This window comes from Equus caballus, chromosome 1, assembly GCF_041296265.1.
Source record: "Equus caballus isolate H_3958 breed thoroughbred chromosome 1, TB-T2T, whole genome shotgun sequence".
Classification (NCBI taxonomy): Eukaryota; Metazoa; Chordata; class Mammalia; order Perissodactyla; family Equidae; genus Equus; species Equus caballus.
The window spans coordinates 102637600-102651481 of NC_091684.1; the positions used below are offsets into that span (position 1 = coordinate 102637600).

The window sequence follows — 13882 nt, forward strand, 5'->3', positions numbered from 1 at the left end:
TGAGGCCCCGCACAGAGGGACGGCTACTCCTTCACGCACGGACTCGGGCAGGTAGCAAATGTCTATGAGCACCCATCATGTGCTAGGCACTATTTGAGACACGGGGGTAAAAAAATGAACAAGAGAGACACCCTGACACCAGGGATTTCAGCCTTCCTCCTAAGAACAAGGAGAAGTCAGTGAAGGGTTTTAAACAGAGGAGCACCGTGATGAATTTGTGTTCGAAAAGATGGCTCTGCTTGCAGAGTGGAAAAAGCACTCTTGGAGGGAGACAAGGACCAGGAGGGCTGGAGTGGGCCATGCGAGAAACGACGAGGGCTCGGACTCCGGTGGTGACACGGAAACTGACAAGAACGGATGGAGGTGAGAGAAGAGGGGAGTCCAGGATGCAGTCACTGAGACCTGGGACACGGGACGGTTGGGCTTGGTGGAGACTGCAAATCCAATTTTGGACTTTTTTAATATTGATTTGCATCATCTGCTACATAGAAAGGTTATCGATGGCTTTACCTCCAGGAGTGGAGTCTAGGAAACTGTGTGTGTAACTAGTGCCTCGTGTGATTCTGGCCCACTGCACCATCTCCTGGGTAAACCCATGAAATCGGCTTCACCACGCTCGTGAGGAAAAGAAAGCGCCGTGAATGCAGGAGGCAGACCTGGGAGCGACTGACAGCAGAGGCCCTGAAGACAGACAATCTCAACTTGAATCCCGGCCCCTGTAAGCATGTGGCTTAGGGGAGCTTTTCCATCTGTAAAATAGGAAACTAACAACATCCCGCTCACGGTGACTGTGAAATGATCCACGTAAAGCGCTTTGCAGAACGCCTGGCTCAAAGTACATGCTAAATAAATCTCAACGATAGAGTGACTACGTCCACATTGCTGCCCTTGAGGCAAGCAGAGACATGGTGCTGATGTGGTCAGAAGAGTGGCTGCACCTACCTCGAGGGGCAGTCCCGGACGTTACAGGGTTGAAACCCGGCCAGCGGCTTCTGGAGGGGATCACAAAGGGCCTCGCTCACTGCCTGCCCATCGGCCATCACACACCGGGGTCTCTGGATGCGGGCTCCCAGGTGGCCACAGGTGGCAGAACACCGTGTCCAGTTACCGAGCTCCCAGACAGGCTCTGCAGAAAGGAAATGAAAGGTCATGACAGCCCTGAATGAGAAACGATGATGGGCTGGAGAGGACAGGGCCGAAGACCACTGAGAGCAGTTTTCTGGTGAGCTGCCTGCCTGGTTCTCTAAGTAGCACACTGAGAGAAAGCCATCACGTAGCACGAGGGTGCACTTTAAATCTCATTTTCCTTCAACTAACTTGTTGTAATAACTGGTGGGAACGGCGGCCAGAACTGGGCCCTTGGACCACAGCCTGGGAGAGGGGCTATTGTAGGTGAGCTGGATCTGCCAGAGAAATCCCAGAGCGAGGGAGGAGGCACTCCAAGCAGTGGGCTGCCTCCTCAGCATCCCCCAAGCAGAGCCAAGAGCCCGGGAGAGGAGGGCTCTCCAGGGGATGTCCGAAGGGTCCTGTTTCTCCAATGTGGATCAGGCAGAGGAACGAGAGATGATTTAGCAGAGCCCAGGGATTAAGCAGTAAGGGTAAAGATGCATTTCAGTTCCATTCTTACTTTTCCATTAATTCTTAATCTAAACTTCAGATTAGTCTTGAAACTGCATATATAATTTGTCATGGACACATCTGGAAAGGTAAAAACAGGGGTTTCCTTTACAAACGTTGAAGCTGACCACCTCCAGTAATCATAGCTTTTTCATTTTCGTCCCTGTTCCAAACAGCCTTGCCCTTCCCTTTTGACACTTGGTAAAAAGATGAGGTAGGGCCTGATGATGACAGATTTGTGTATGATCACAGAAGGTGCCAGATTTTCCTGTAATAATCGCAAGTAATTGATAGCTACCAGCTGTGTCCACAGGCTCCTGCACATAGCAGAGCGATTTAACTTATTGTTTTCCAGTTTTTCCTTCTGAGTTTTGAATTTTTGTCTGAAGTTGCATATGGCATCATTTGCAAAGCAGAACAATATGTATTTTTAGTGTGGGCCCCTTACAGTTTATTTTAAACAATTTTTAAAAACAGCTAATTTTATTGAGAACCTGGAGGTGACAGGTACCGAGTTGGACACTTTGACATAAATTTTTCATTTAATCCTTATGGTCATCTTGTGAATGAGATTATTTTTATTTGCAGAGGTGGGAACTGAAAAAAACTTAAGGACTTGCCCAGGGTCCTTCATCAGTCAGCTGGATTGGACCCAGGTGTGTCTGACTCCAGATCTGACCCTCTCTACTCTGCCACAAAGACACCTTGACAGTTCAAGGCAGGACACACACACATTTCTTAAAAAACATGCATTTTTTTATTGAGGTATAATTCCTATGCAATAAAGTGCTCAGATATCAGGCGTGCAGTGTTATGACTTTTCACAATTGTATGTACTTAGGGAACCACGGGATCCAAAGCAAAGCGTGAAACATTTCATCTCCCCAAAATGTTTCCTGCTAACTCTTTTTAATCAGCTCTTTCGATTCATTCCATTGTATGAATACACCACAGTCTGTTTATCCATTCTCCTGGCGACGGCCATTACGAACTGAAGGCTGCTGTGAACACTCTTGTACAATATTTTTTGTGAACACGTTTTCATTTTTCTCAGGTAAATACCTGTGAGTGGAACTGTTGGGACGAGGCGTAAGCTTAACTTTATTGGACAATGCCACCGTTTCCCAAAGTGGCTGGACCGTTTTACACACTTATCAGCTGTGCATGAGAGTTCCAGTCGCCTCACATCCCTGCCCACACTTGGCACTGTCAGTCCTTTTGTTTTCAGTATTCTGGTAGGTGGTTTTAACTTCCATTCTCCCATGCCGTCTGTGGATCTTCTTTTGTGAACCATCTGTTCAAGTCTTTTGCCCGTTGTCTCTTTTGGAGAGGGCAGAGTTCACTGGTAACTTGTAGGAGTTCTTCATATATTCTTCATATATTCAAATTCTTAATCAGACATATGTTCTGCCAATCTTTTCCGCAGTCTATGGCTTAGCTATTCATATTCTTAATGGTGTCTTTGATGAGCAGATTTTTACATTTTTGATGAGGTTCAATTTGATAATTTTTTGTTTATGGTTAGTGATTTTTGACACAAACGCATTTGAAAAGCAGAGCATATTTACTCCCATATAAGAGTCCTCAGTGGCCTCCCATGTTTTAGGAGTAAGCTCTAGCCTTTACCTTGACCCTAAAAGCCCTGAAGGACTTGGTCCTCTCAACGCTGCAGCGCCCTCTCACGCCCTCGCCGTCTCCCTCACTGTGCCCCAGCGTGTGGATCTTCTCTCTGCTCCTCGACCGCATCAAGCTCATTCTCACTTTCCGGTCCTTGCCCTTACTATCCCCTCTGCCAAAACACCCTTCCTCATCTCTGCGTGGATGGCTCTGCCCCATCCCTTACGTCTGGGCTCAGAGATCACCCCCTCAGGAGTCTGGTCCTGACTATTCTCTAAAGTGGCTATGGCCAATCCCTACACATCTCATTACCTGATTTGTTTTCTTCCTAGCACTTACCACAGAGAAATACCTTATACATTTGTTTACTTGTTTACTGTCCATCTCTCCTATTGGAATGCCAAGTCCGTGAGGGTGGCGATCTCTTCTGTCCTGTTCACCACTAGGGCGGCATGTTATACATTAGGTACTCAACTGTATTGGTTAAATTAATGAACGAGTCTCTTTGAAACACTACAGTAAGGACCCCTTGAAGGGTTGGCATATTCCATAGTGTGTGCGTGTGTGTGCACGTGCATGGGTGTGCATGTGTGTGTGCGTGTGAGGTGGCAAAACAATGTAGGTGGTTCCGATAAAACAAATTTTCAAATATTCCAAAGGCTTCACCTTCACCAGCAGTTTCCACCTCATGAATATCCATTTCTAACTGACTTGAGGGAGTCCTTCGTGTCCTCATGCTGCGTGCTGCCGGGGCATCTCCCTGCCTTCGCACATCTTGGTTTCTCTGCCTGGAATATTCTCCTTCCTCTTCCCAGACAAGCATCACGACCCATATGAAACCTCAGTGGGCTTCTCCAGAGAGAGTTGGCCCTTCCTCAGCGCCACCATCGCACTTCGGTTGTCCTTCCATCACAGCACTCGTCACACTGCTTCAAGATGTCTGTTTACAGGACTGTCTCCCTCTTTACTCTCTGAGCTTCTCAGGGGCTAGGTCATCTCTGTATCTCCAACTCTGGCAAGAGTAAGCACCACTGGGCAAGTGTTCATTGACTGTTGCTATAGGCTGAACGTTTATGTCTCCCCCAAATCCATAGCCAAATCCTAACATCCAATGTGATGGTCTTAGGAGGTGGGGCCTCTGGGAGGTGACCAGGTCATGAGGGTGGAGCCCTTATCAATGGGATCAGTGCCCTTGTAACAGAGGCCCCGTAGCTCCGTCACTCCTTCCACCATGTGAGAGCATGGCGATGAGACAGCTGTCTACAAAATGGGAAGTGAGCTCTCACCAGACACTGGATCTGCTGGTGCCTTGATGGTGGGCTTCCAGCCTCCAGAACTGTGAGAAATAGACGTCTGTTGTTTGTAAGCCGCCCAGACTGTGGTATTTTGTTACAGCAGCCCAAACAGACTAAGATAAATACTGACTGAATGGATAATAGCGCATGTAGTAATGGTAGCATTATGCCTGAAAGAGAAGAAGAAACGCATCATAGAAATACCCTAGATAATGATGTCGGAAATAATATGAGCTGGATTATTGACTGGCAGCTTGACTCTATTTTCCTTTTCTATGCTTTCCCTGCATCTCTGGAGGTGGAAGCCTAGGAACCACATTTCTAGAATCCTTATCTGCAGAGTTATATCCTACAGGATATTTTCTGCAAAGGAGGGGCTCTTACTCAAGATTGGAAAGGTTGAAATGATGTAGTCATTATCGCCCCTGTATAGCAGATATAACGAAGCATGAGGTCTAACAGTAGCTTCTCTGTGTCTTCCTGTGATTTAGCCATTTTTGAGCTGCAAGATGCTGAGATCATCAGTTCCAGTGTCTGAGATTCTAGCATTTCTGATTTTCTTAACTCTACCTCTCTCCCTTGGCCTCCTGAAGAGTTTTGCAAGCTTCAAATACTTAGATTAGGTTTTCCTGACCAAGCCCTGATACATAACAAAGTTAGTATGTGTGGGAAAAAAAAATTGTGGAAGAAAAAAATGAAAGAATTGATTCCAGAATTCAGCAACTCTTCCCTCTATTAATATTTGCCAAGTTGGCAATAGTTTTGAAACTGGAAAACCAATACCTGTATTATCACAAATAACGATGTATATCGTGATATGAGCTCTGCGGGCTTTCTCAGGAGTGAGGTTTTTTTCCCCAAAATGTTTCAATATGGAAGGAACAAGTTGAACCACAGAAGGCTGAAGGTCAAGGGAGAAGCTGGCCAAATGCCTAGGAATAATTTTACTCATTGCAAAGTACAAAACATGGAGGGCCTTTTAGCTAAATCCTTTTCCTTGCTCATGCTTCACAAATGGCAAATTCCAAAACAGTCAAAATCCCAGACCTGGAAGTAGGGGTCCTCCTGTTGGGTCATTGCTTTTGGTTCCAGTGTTGGATGCCCGGAGAACATGCTTTTTATGGTCCTTGGGAAATACAGTTTTATTGTCTGACCATCTTTGTTCTGAGAAAGAAAAAAAAGAAACACTTGTTTACCAATGACGAATTATCTAATTTTTGCTCCAGCTTAGGTGTTCTTAAAGAAGACAAGTACTAGGAAGTAAGCCTTTTCCAGTAGAATGCTATGCTCCTGGATGCTCAGGCTCACCCAGGTCTGGGAGCCGTGGACGGGTTTGGGTGTATGGGGTGCGATAGGGGTTTAGTTAGAGTTATTAACTGTGCTAGTACATGGCATGTCTGCGTGTTTTCAGGGTTTATAGCCTAACTAACAAGATGGAAGAAATATATTCACCAGAATTCCCAAAGGGACTGGGGGAAGCAGCTGGGTCCAGTGGGGCCCCTCCCCTCGAGAGGAGCCTTGGGGGCAGGAGAATGGGCGATGGTTTATAGGGAACCTTACGTGGTGAGGGGCTCTTTGGGGAGGGCCGCATGGAGGTATACCAGTGCCTTACTGACCAGCACTGAGAGTCCACGAGGGGTAGTATGAAGAACACTGGAAGCCAAGACCATCTATTTAGGCTCTAGTACAAACTTACTGTGAGTCTAAGGTTTCCTCATTTACACAACTGGATTAAACATCACTCCCCACCACACTGTGCTATTGTAAATACGAAAAGAGTTAATGAACATCAAGGTGCTTTGTGCACAGCTATTCCAGCTCCCTGCGTTGGCGCCTCCCACCTGTTTACGTCTCTGGACTCCTCTAAGTGCCTACAAGAAAAGCCATGGAGAAAGCTCTTCCCATCATCCTCTTGCTTCAGCAATGGATTCTATGATCTAACACAGGTTCTGCCAATGAATCAATTTCATGCATTTATGAAACACTTGTTTAACACCCACATCTGCATTAGGAGCTGGAGACACAAAAGGGAATAATAAATAATCTCTAATGTCCATCTGACTGACTTCTGTGATTAACTCTCAATTGGTTCCAAACTCTGGTGGGAAAGAGGAGTATTATTTATTGACTCCTAAAACCCCAGCAACATACAGCCAATTTTGGTGATAAGAGTTTGGTGAACTCCAGACATTATCCCTAGGTGGTAGCACAAGAAGAAGCCAGCTTATCATCCTGTGCCAGGGGCCACGTTGTAAGGACCTTCTCCAAATTACAACACTGACCCAACTGTAAGGTGTCTTAAAACTCAATTGATTAGTATTTACTGAGCACCCACTGTGTGCCTCATACTGTATTATATCCCCAGGACTGCAAAAGAAACAGTAGACATGGTCTCTACCATGTTCAGTTGGCCCTACAGGATGGGAGGTATTGGGGCGATGTGAGGAAGACAGCAAAAGACACTTCTTCCTGGGAGAGCAGGGTGCCTGGAGAAAAGCATGGTGTGTGTGTGTGTGTGTGTGTGTGTGTGTGTGTGTGTGTGTGTGTATTGGATCATAGGGTGGGAAACCACGTTGACGAGAACAGAGATCAGTGCTAGCTTAGAATGGGGCTCAGGGTCAGGAGCCAAGCAGATGAGGAGGCAGAACATGAAGAGTCTTGATTCTGGGCAGAAAAGTTCAAATCCCATTGCAGGTTCTTAGGCAGAAAAGCAGCAGCAAGAAAGTCCCATCCTTCTGAGACAAGAACCGGTAGGAATATTAGATTTAGTGTTCCTTTGTAGGTAGGCAATGGCAGGACTAGCTAAAACCATTTAATGTCCATCTTGTTCACTCCTTGACTCCAGAACCAACAAAAACTGGGTCCTCCTTTGTACATATTATGGGAACCACTTGAAGAACAGCAAGAATTTGAAACGTACCCAGCAAGCGGAGCACAGATGTTGCCATTGCCTTTCCAAGAGCATTGGTGGCTGTGCAGACATAGGTTCCTTCATTTTCAAGGGAAACATTCTGCAACAACAGGGATCCATTGAAAAGCAAGGAAATATTGTCACTCAGAGATCCTCCTCTCTTCACCCAAGTTATATTAGGCTGAGGGACACCTTTGGAACAAAAACAAATATGACAAAGGCAAATTCCTTTAAGAATAGGGCCATCGAACCATAAGACAAACACCATTTAGCATTTTGGTCACATCAGCAAATGAGTTTAGTCACATATCATGGGAAAAATGGCTATTTCTATAGCTCCTCTGTGGCAGTTGGGGGATCGTGTTAAAGCAAAGGGTTTTGGTCTACTAAGGACCTGACTGGTTCATGGATACAAGTCAAGGAATAGGAATCAAAGAGGGTGGACTGCTGTGTACTGAGAAGGGAGAGAAATTTGAAGTTGAGAGGGGGTAGCGGGAGAATGGCTGGAAAAGAGGAGCTGGTGAAGCTGGGTGAGACAGAGAGAGAAATGTCCAGCAGTGGGTTGTCACAAAGAAGCCTTTGGGAAACAAAAATATCTAATATGGTCTTTATGTTGTTCACTGGGCACATACAATGAAACGTTCCTTCTTCAGGAGGAACATAAAATCTCCAGGGAAATAGATTTTGTTCATTAATATTTTTTTAAAAGAGGGTCATCTCAGGGGACAGAAAGAGGTGCTGAGTTTCAAGTCTGGGTTGATGCAGTGCGGTGCAGAGGCTGAGGAGCATGAGGGAGCATGAGGAATTAAAGGAATTTCTTCCCCCACATCTTGAGAAGTCTCAGCATTCTGCTGGGCCGTGAATGATAAACCCAGAGGAGCCTCATCTGGTTCTTAAGAGCTAGAGCAGCCTCAGGTGATGCCTTAGACCAAGCTAGGTCACTGGTTTCGAGGATGTCCCCTCCTCCTGCAGTGCCCTGGATAGAGAGAACGTGGCATCCATGGCAAGCCTTTCTAACAAAAAAAGAGATGTCACCACTATTTTCACGACATTTTCAATGCACCCTCCAGTGGGCACAATGCATGCTCCAGGAGACGCTGATTCTCACGGTTATTCCCATGCCCCGGGAAGCAGTCGACATTAGTGCCATCTTACAGCTGAGGAAGCCGGTCTGGTCAAGACTAGGTTGGAACCTAAATGTCAGAGGAGTGCCAATCACAGTGCATACATCTTTCCAGTTGTTTTTTCTACAAATATACACACACACAGAGCTGAAGCTTTCCTAAGGTCACCAGACACTTTACCAGCTGAGAGTCACACCCACACAGTTTACCCCAGAACTGATCCCTTAACCACAATGGAGTGGGACTTGTATGCTGCTTGATAAATTTATTCCTGGGCATCTTATAGTTTTTATGGCCATAGTGAGTGAGCTCTTTGAAAATATATTTTACAGTTGTTCATTGCGTAGGACAATTAAGAAAGCTATGAACACTTGCATATTTATCTTGTATCCAGTCATCTTCCTGAACTTTATTATTTTGAATAGTTTTCAATTGATTTTCTTTTTTTTAGGGTATACAATCAGATCATCTGCACATAATGACAATTTTATCTCTTTTTTCCCCAATATTTATACTTATAATTTCTATTCACTCTTATGTTGTATTAACTAATGTCTCCAGAACAATACTGAATAAGAATAGTTACAGCAGGTATATTTGTCTTGTTTCCAACTTTAAAGGAAATAGTACTAATGTTTCATCCTTAAGCTTGATGTTTGCTTTCGTTTCTGATAGTTGTTATCAAATCAAAGAAATTCCCTTCAATTTCTAGCCTACATGGAAATTTCTAAGTCTTTGAGTTGACTTTTAGTTTATTTTAATTTGCTTATTTTAAAATTAAAATATTTAAAGGTATTAATTTTCTTTTGAGTACAGCTTTGACTGTATATCTTGGATTTTTGAAACGCAATACAACTATTGCCATTATTTCACTCATTCCAAAAATGTTTATCAAGTGAGACTCCTCTCTGCTGGTGCTGAGAATATTGATGGTGAACTAAGTTCCTCAAGACATTTAATTTTAGAAGGGCGCTTTGGAGGGAGACAGATGACTGCAATGAAAGGAGATAGGGGCTTATGACAAAGGTAAGCACTGGATGCCATTGGCACCTAGGAGCTGTGGTTCATGCAGACTGGAGGGAAGATCCCCACATGAAGGAGCATCTAAGCTAATGCTTTAGGACAAGTAGGAACACAGCAAGTGAAGGGGGCGGAGGTAGCGGGGAGATTGTTTTAGGTAGAAGGAACAGCATCCATAAAGGCCTGGACACAAAGGAAAATACAGTGCATTAGGAGAACCATAAAGTGTTTATTATGACTGGAGCTTCAAGTACATCAGGGAGGAGTGAGGAGAGATGGAACTAAACAGGTGAGCAGGTGCCCATAAAATAAACATTTCTTATCCACAGTAAGAAGTGTTGTTGAATTTATTCTAAGGGAAATAGGAAACGATTTAGTTATTTTAAGCAGTGGTGAAAATATCCGATTGGTGCTTTAGAAATATCCGTCTGGATGTCACGTAAAACGGGGAAGAGGGAGACCAGGTCAGGACGACTTAGGCGGCTCCTGACGCCACTGAGGTGAGAGACAAAGGGTGCTAAGGGGAATCTGGGGGCAGTGGATCCAGAGAGAAAGAGATGAACTTAGTAAATATTAGGGAGGAAAAACCACCAGGACTTGGTGACTGATCTTATCTGGGGGAGTGAAGGATTTAAGGACAACATGCAGATGGATGGGGGTTAACTGAAATTGGGGAGACAAGAGCAAGAGCAGATGTGCATGGAGCACAGGATAAAGTATTGTAAGTATACTGAGAATGAGCTAGGTAAATAATATCCAGAAGCAACTGACTCTGGGTTTGGAACTCAGAAGAAATGTCTGGACTGGAGAGAAAAGTATTAACACAGGAATGATTACTGAAATCACGAAATTAAATGAGGTGATTGGGGGAGAATGAATGGCATGACTGCAGAAGACGGCTCAGGACACAACTCTGAGCAGCAGAATGGTTTTCTGAGTCATTGGCAATTGCATCTGATTTCCTCTTTGATTCACATGTTACTCAGAAAGGAATTTTAAAATTTCCAAGTAGTTGGCATTTCATTCACTTAACGTTTTGTAGAGGACTTGTACCTTTAGTGCCTTGTGGTCAGAAAATGTAGTCTGTACAATTTCTGTTCCTCGAAATTTCTAAGGTGCATTTGTGACCTAATACCCCATCATTTTTTTGTAAATATTCTGTGGATACTTGAAAAGAAGGAACATTATTTATTTTTAGGGAGTAAAGTTCAAATATACACAATAATTAACACTTACATTCTTTTAGTATGTCTCCTTGTTTATTTGTTTCTCCTTGAGCTTTCATGTCCAGAACAAGCCCTCAGGTCTATGTTTGTAACAATAAATAACAATTATAAAATGTGTATCCAGCACATGACAATTCATGGTGACAATACTTCACTGTGTATTTTATTCTTTTAGATGAACATCTTTTTATCTTGTTTTTTAGTCTTGAATCCTATCTTGTCTGATTTTACTAGTGTGACTACTGATTGCTCTGTTTCTACTTCCTTCTGCTTAAAATACTTTTGTCCAATCTTTGAACTTTCGGTATAATTCTATTTTAGAAATGTCTCTTGTAGTATATTGTTATATTGTAAATAGTATATTAGGTTTTATTTGGAAACCCAGTTTGAGAGCCTTTGCTCTTAACAACAGTGTTGAACCCCCTTAATATTTATGGTGATTACACATGAGTTTGGGTTTACTTTTGTCACTGTTCTAGGCTTTCTGATTTTATGGGCCTTTTGATTATCCTTTCTTTGTTCCCTTTTCTTTTATAATATGGAAACTGAATGTTGTATTTTAAGTTCAAATAATGTTACAATTTGCTTACAAAATAAACTAGTTGATGGGGCATGCCTGGTGGCACAGCAGTTAAGTTCGCACGCTCCACTTCAGCAGCCCAGGGTTTGCTGGTTCAGATCCCGGGCATGGACCTACGCACTGCTTGTCAAGCCATGCTGTGGCAGCATCCCACATATAAAGTAGAGGAAGATGTGCGCAAATATTAGCTCAGGGCAATCTTCCTCAAGAAAAAGAGGAGGATTGGTGGTAGGTATTAGCTCAGGGCTAATCTTCCTCAAAATAAATAAATAAGTAAATAAACTAGTTGAAAGAAATTTGGATTTATTTTTTAATCTAGTAATCCCCTTTTCTAGGAATTAATGTTACCGATATACCTGCATACAAAATGCTCTATGCAGTTATGTAAAAGCAAAAGATTGGAAACAATTCACATATCCAATAACAGGGATCCATTAACTAACTTACCATAATCTATGCAATAAAATATCATAAGCCACTCTATAAAAGAAAACAAAAGTGCTCTATATATTCATATATAAAGATTTCTAAGAAATATTGTTCTTGATGATATATTCAAAGTACTGAAAGAAAAAACTGCCAACCTATAATATACCTAGCAAAACTATCCTTCAGAAATGAAGGAGAGATAAAGACTTTCCCAGACAAAAAAAGCTGAGAGCTCATCATCACTAGACCTGCCTTACGAGAAATGCTAAAGGGAATTCCTCAAGGTGAAATGAAAGGGTGCAAAACAAAAACACACATATGAAAGTATAAAACTCATGAGTAAAGGTAAACACATACACAAATATCAACTCTATAATATTGAACTGGGAGTGTATAAATCACTTTTAACTCTAGTATAAAAGTTAAATGACAAAAGTAGTAAGGATAACTATAAATAAAAAATTTCTTAATGGATACACAATATAAAAAGATGTGAAGTGAAACATCAATAACATAAAGTGGGAGGGCAGAGAGGACAGGTGTAGATTGTTTGTATGTGATTGAAGTTATATTGTTATCACCTTAAAATAGACAACTATAACTATAAGATGTTTTATCTAAGCCCCATAGTAACCACAAAAAAAAGAAATACTCATATTAGACACACAAAATAAAAAGAAATCAAAGCATGTCACTATTTTTAAAAATCAATAAATTACAGAGGAAGACAGAAAGAGAGGAAAAGAAGGACAAAAGAACCACAAATCATACAAAAAAATTTAAAAAATGACAATAATAAATCCTTACGTATGAATAATTACTTTAAATGTAAATAGATTAAATTCTTCAACCGAAAGGCATAGAGTGGCTGAACTGATCAAAAGAAAAACAAGATCCAAATAAATGCTGCCTACAAGAGACTCTCTTTACAATTAAAGACACTCATAGGGTGAAAGTAAAAGGAAGGAAGAAGATATTCTATGCAAATGGTAACCAAAAGAGAGCAGGGGTGACTGTACTTATATCAGACAAAATAAGTCAAAAACTGTTACAAGGTCACTATTACACAAAGGTCATTAAATATTGATATCAGGGTCAATTAATCAGGAAGATATAACAATTATGAATATATATGCACTCAACATTGGAGCACCAAAATATATAAAGCAAACATTGACAGACCTGAAAAGAGAAATAGATAGTGATTCAGTAATAGTAGGAGACTTCAATACCCCACTTTCAACAATGGATAGAACATCCAGACGGAAAATCAGTTAGGAAAGAGTGGACTTGAACTACATTATTGACCAAATGAACTTAACAGACATACATAGAACATTCGACCCAACAACAGCAAAATACACATTCTTCTCAAGCACACATGAAACATTCTCCAGGACAGATCACATATTAGGCCACAAAACAAGTCTCAATGAATTTAAGAAGAGTGAAATCATACCAAGTATCTTTTCTAACCACAATGGAATAAAACCAGAAATCAGTAACAGAAGGGAAACTGGAAAAATCACAAATATGTGGAAATTAACCAACACACTTTGAACAACCATCAGGTCAAATAAAAAATCAAAAGGGAAATTAGAAAATACTTAAAACAAATACAAATGAAAATACAACATACCAAAACCCATGGGATGCAGTAAAAGCAATACTAAGAGGGAAGTTTACAGCAATAAACGCCTACATTACAAAAGAAGAAAGATCTCAAATAAACAACCTAACTTTACACCTCAAGAAATCAGGAAAAGGGCAAACTAAATGCAAAGTTAGAAGAAACAAGGAAAAAACAGAGATTAGAGAAGAAATCAATGAAATTGAGAATAGAAAGACAATAGAAAATATTAACAAAACTAAGAGTTAGTTTTTTGAAAAGATATACAAAACTGACAAGCCCTTAGCTAGACTTATTATAAATAAAAAGACTCAAATAACTAAATCAGAAATGAAAGAGGTAACATTACACCTGATGACACAGAAACCAAAAGGATCATAAGACATTATTATGAACAAGTTTACACCACATTGGATAACTTAGAAGAAATGGA

At 41.7% G+C, this 13882-nt stretch overlaps 1 protein-coding gene across 5 annotated transcripts in view; it reads right to left on the bottom strand.

The window, feature by feature from the left end:
* Positions 1–13882, bottom strand: part of SH3GL3 (SH3 domain containing GRB2 like 3, endophilin A3) — a 320477-nt gene that overhangs the window by 15440 nt on the left and 291155 nt on the right. For all 5 annotated transcript variants that reach the window (XR_011424088.1, XM_070230150.1, XM_023649368.2 and 2 more), the window contains exons 24-26: positions 7450–7632; positions 5577–5693; positions 943–1126 (exon numbers count right to left, since the gene is read on the bottom strand). Coding sequence is in view for 4 of the 5 variants with exons in the window: in XM_070230150.1 (XP_070086251.1) it covers positions 943–1126; positions 5577–5693; positions 7450–7632 (484 nt within the window). In the remaining variant the exon portion in view is untranslated. The remainder of the gene's footprint in view (positions 1–942; positions 1127–5576; positions 5694–7449; positions 7633–13882) is intronic.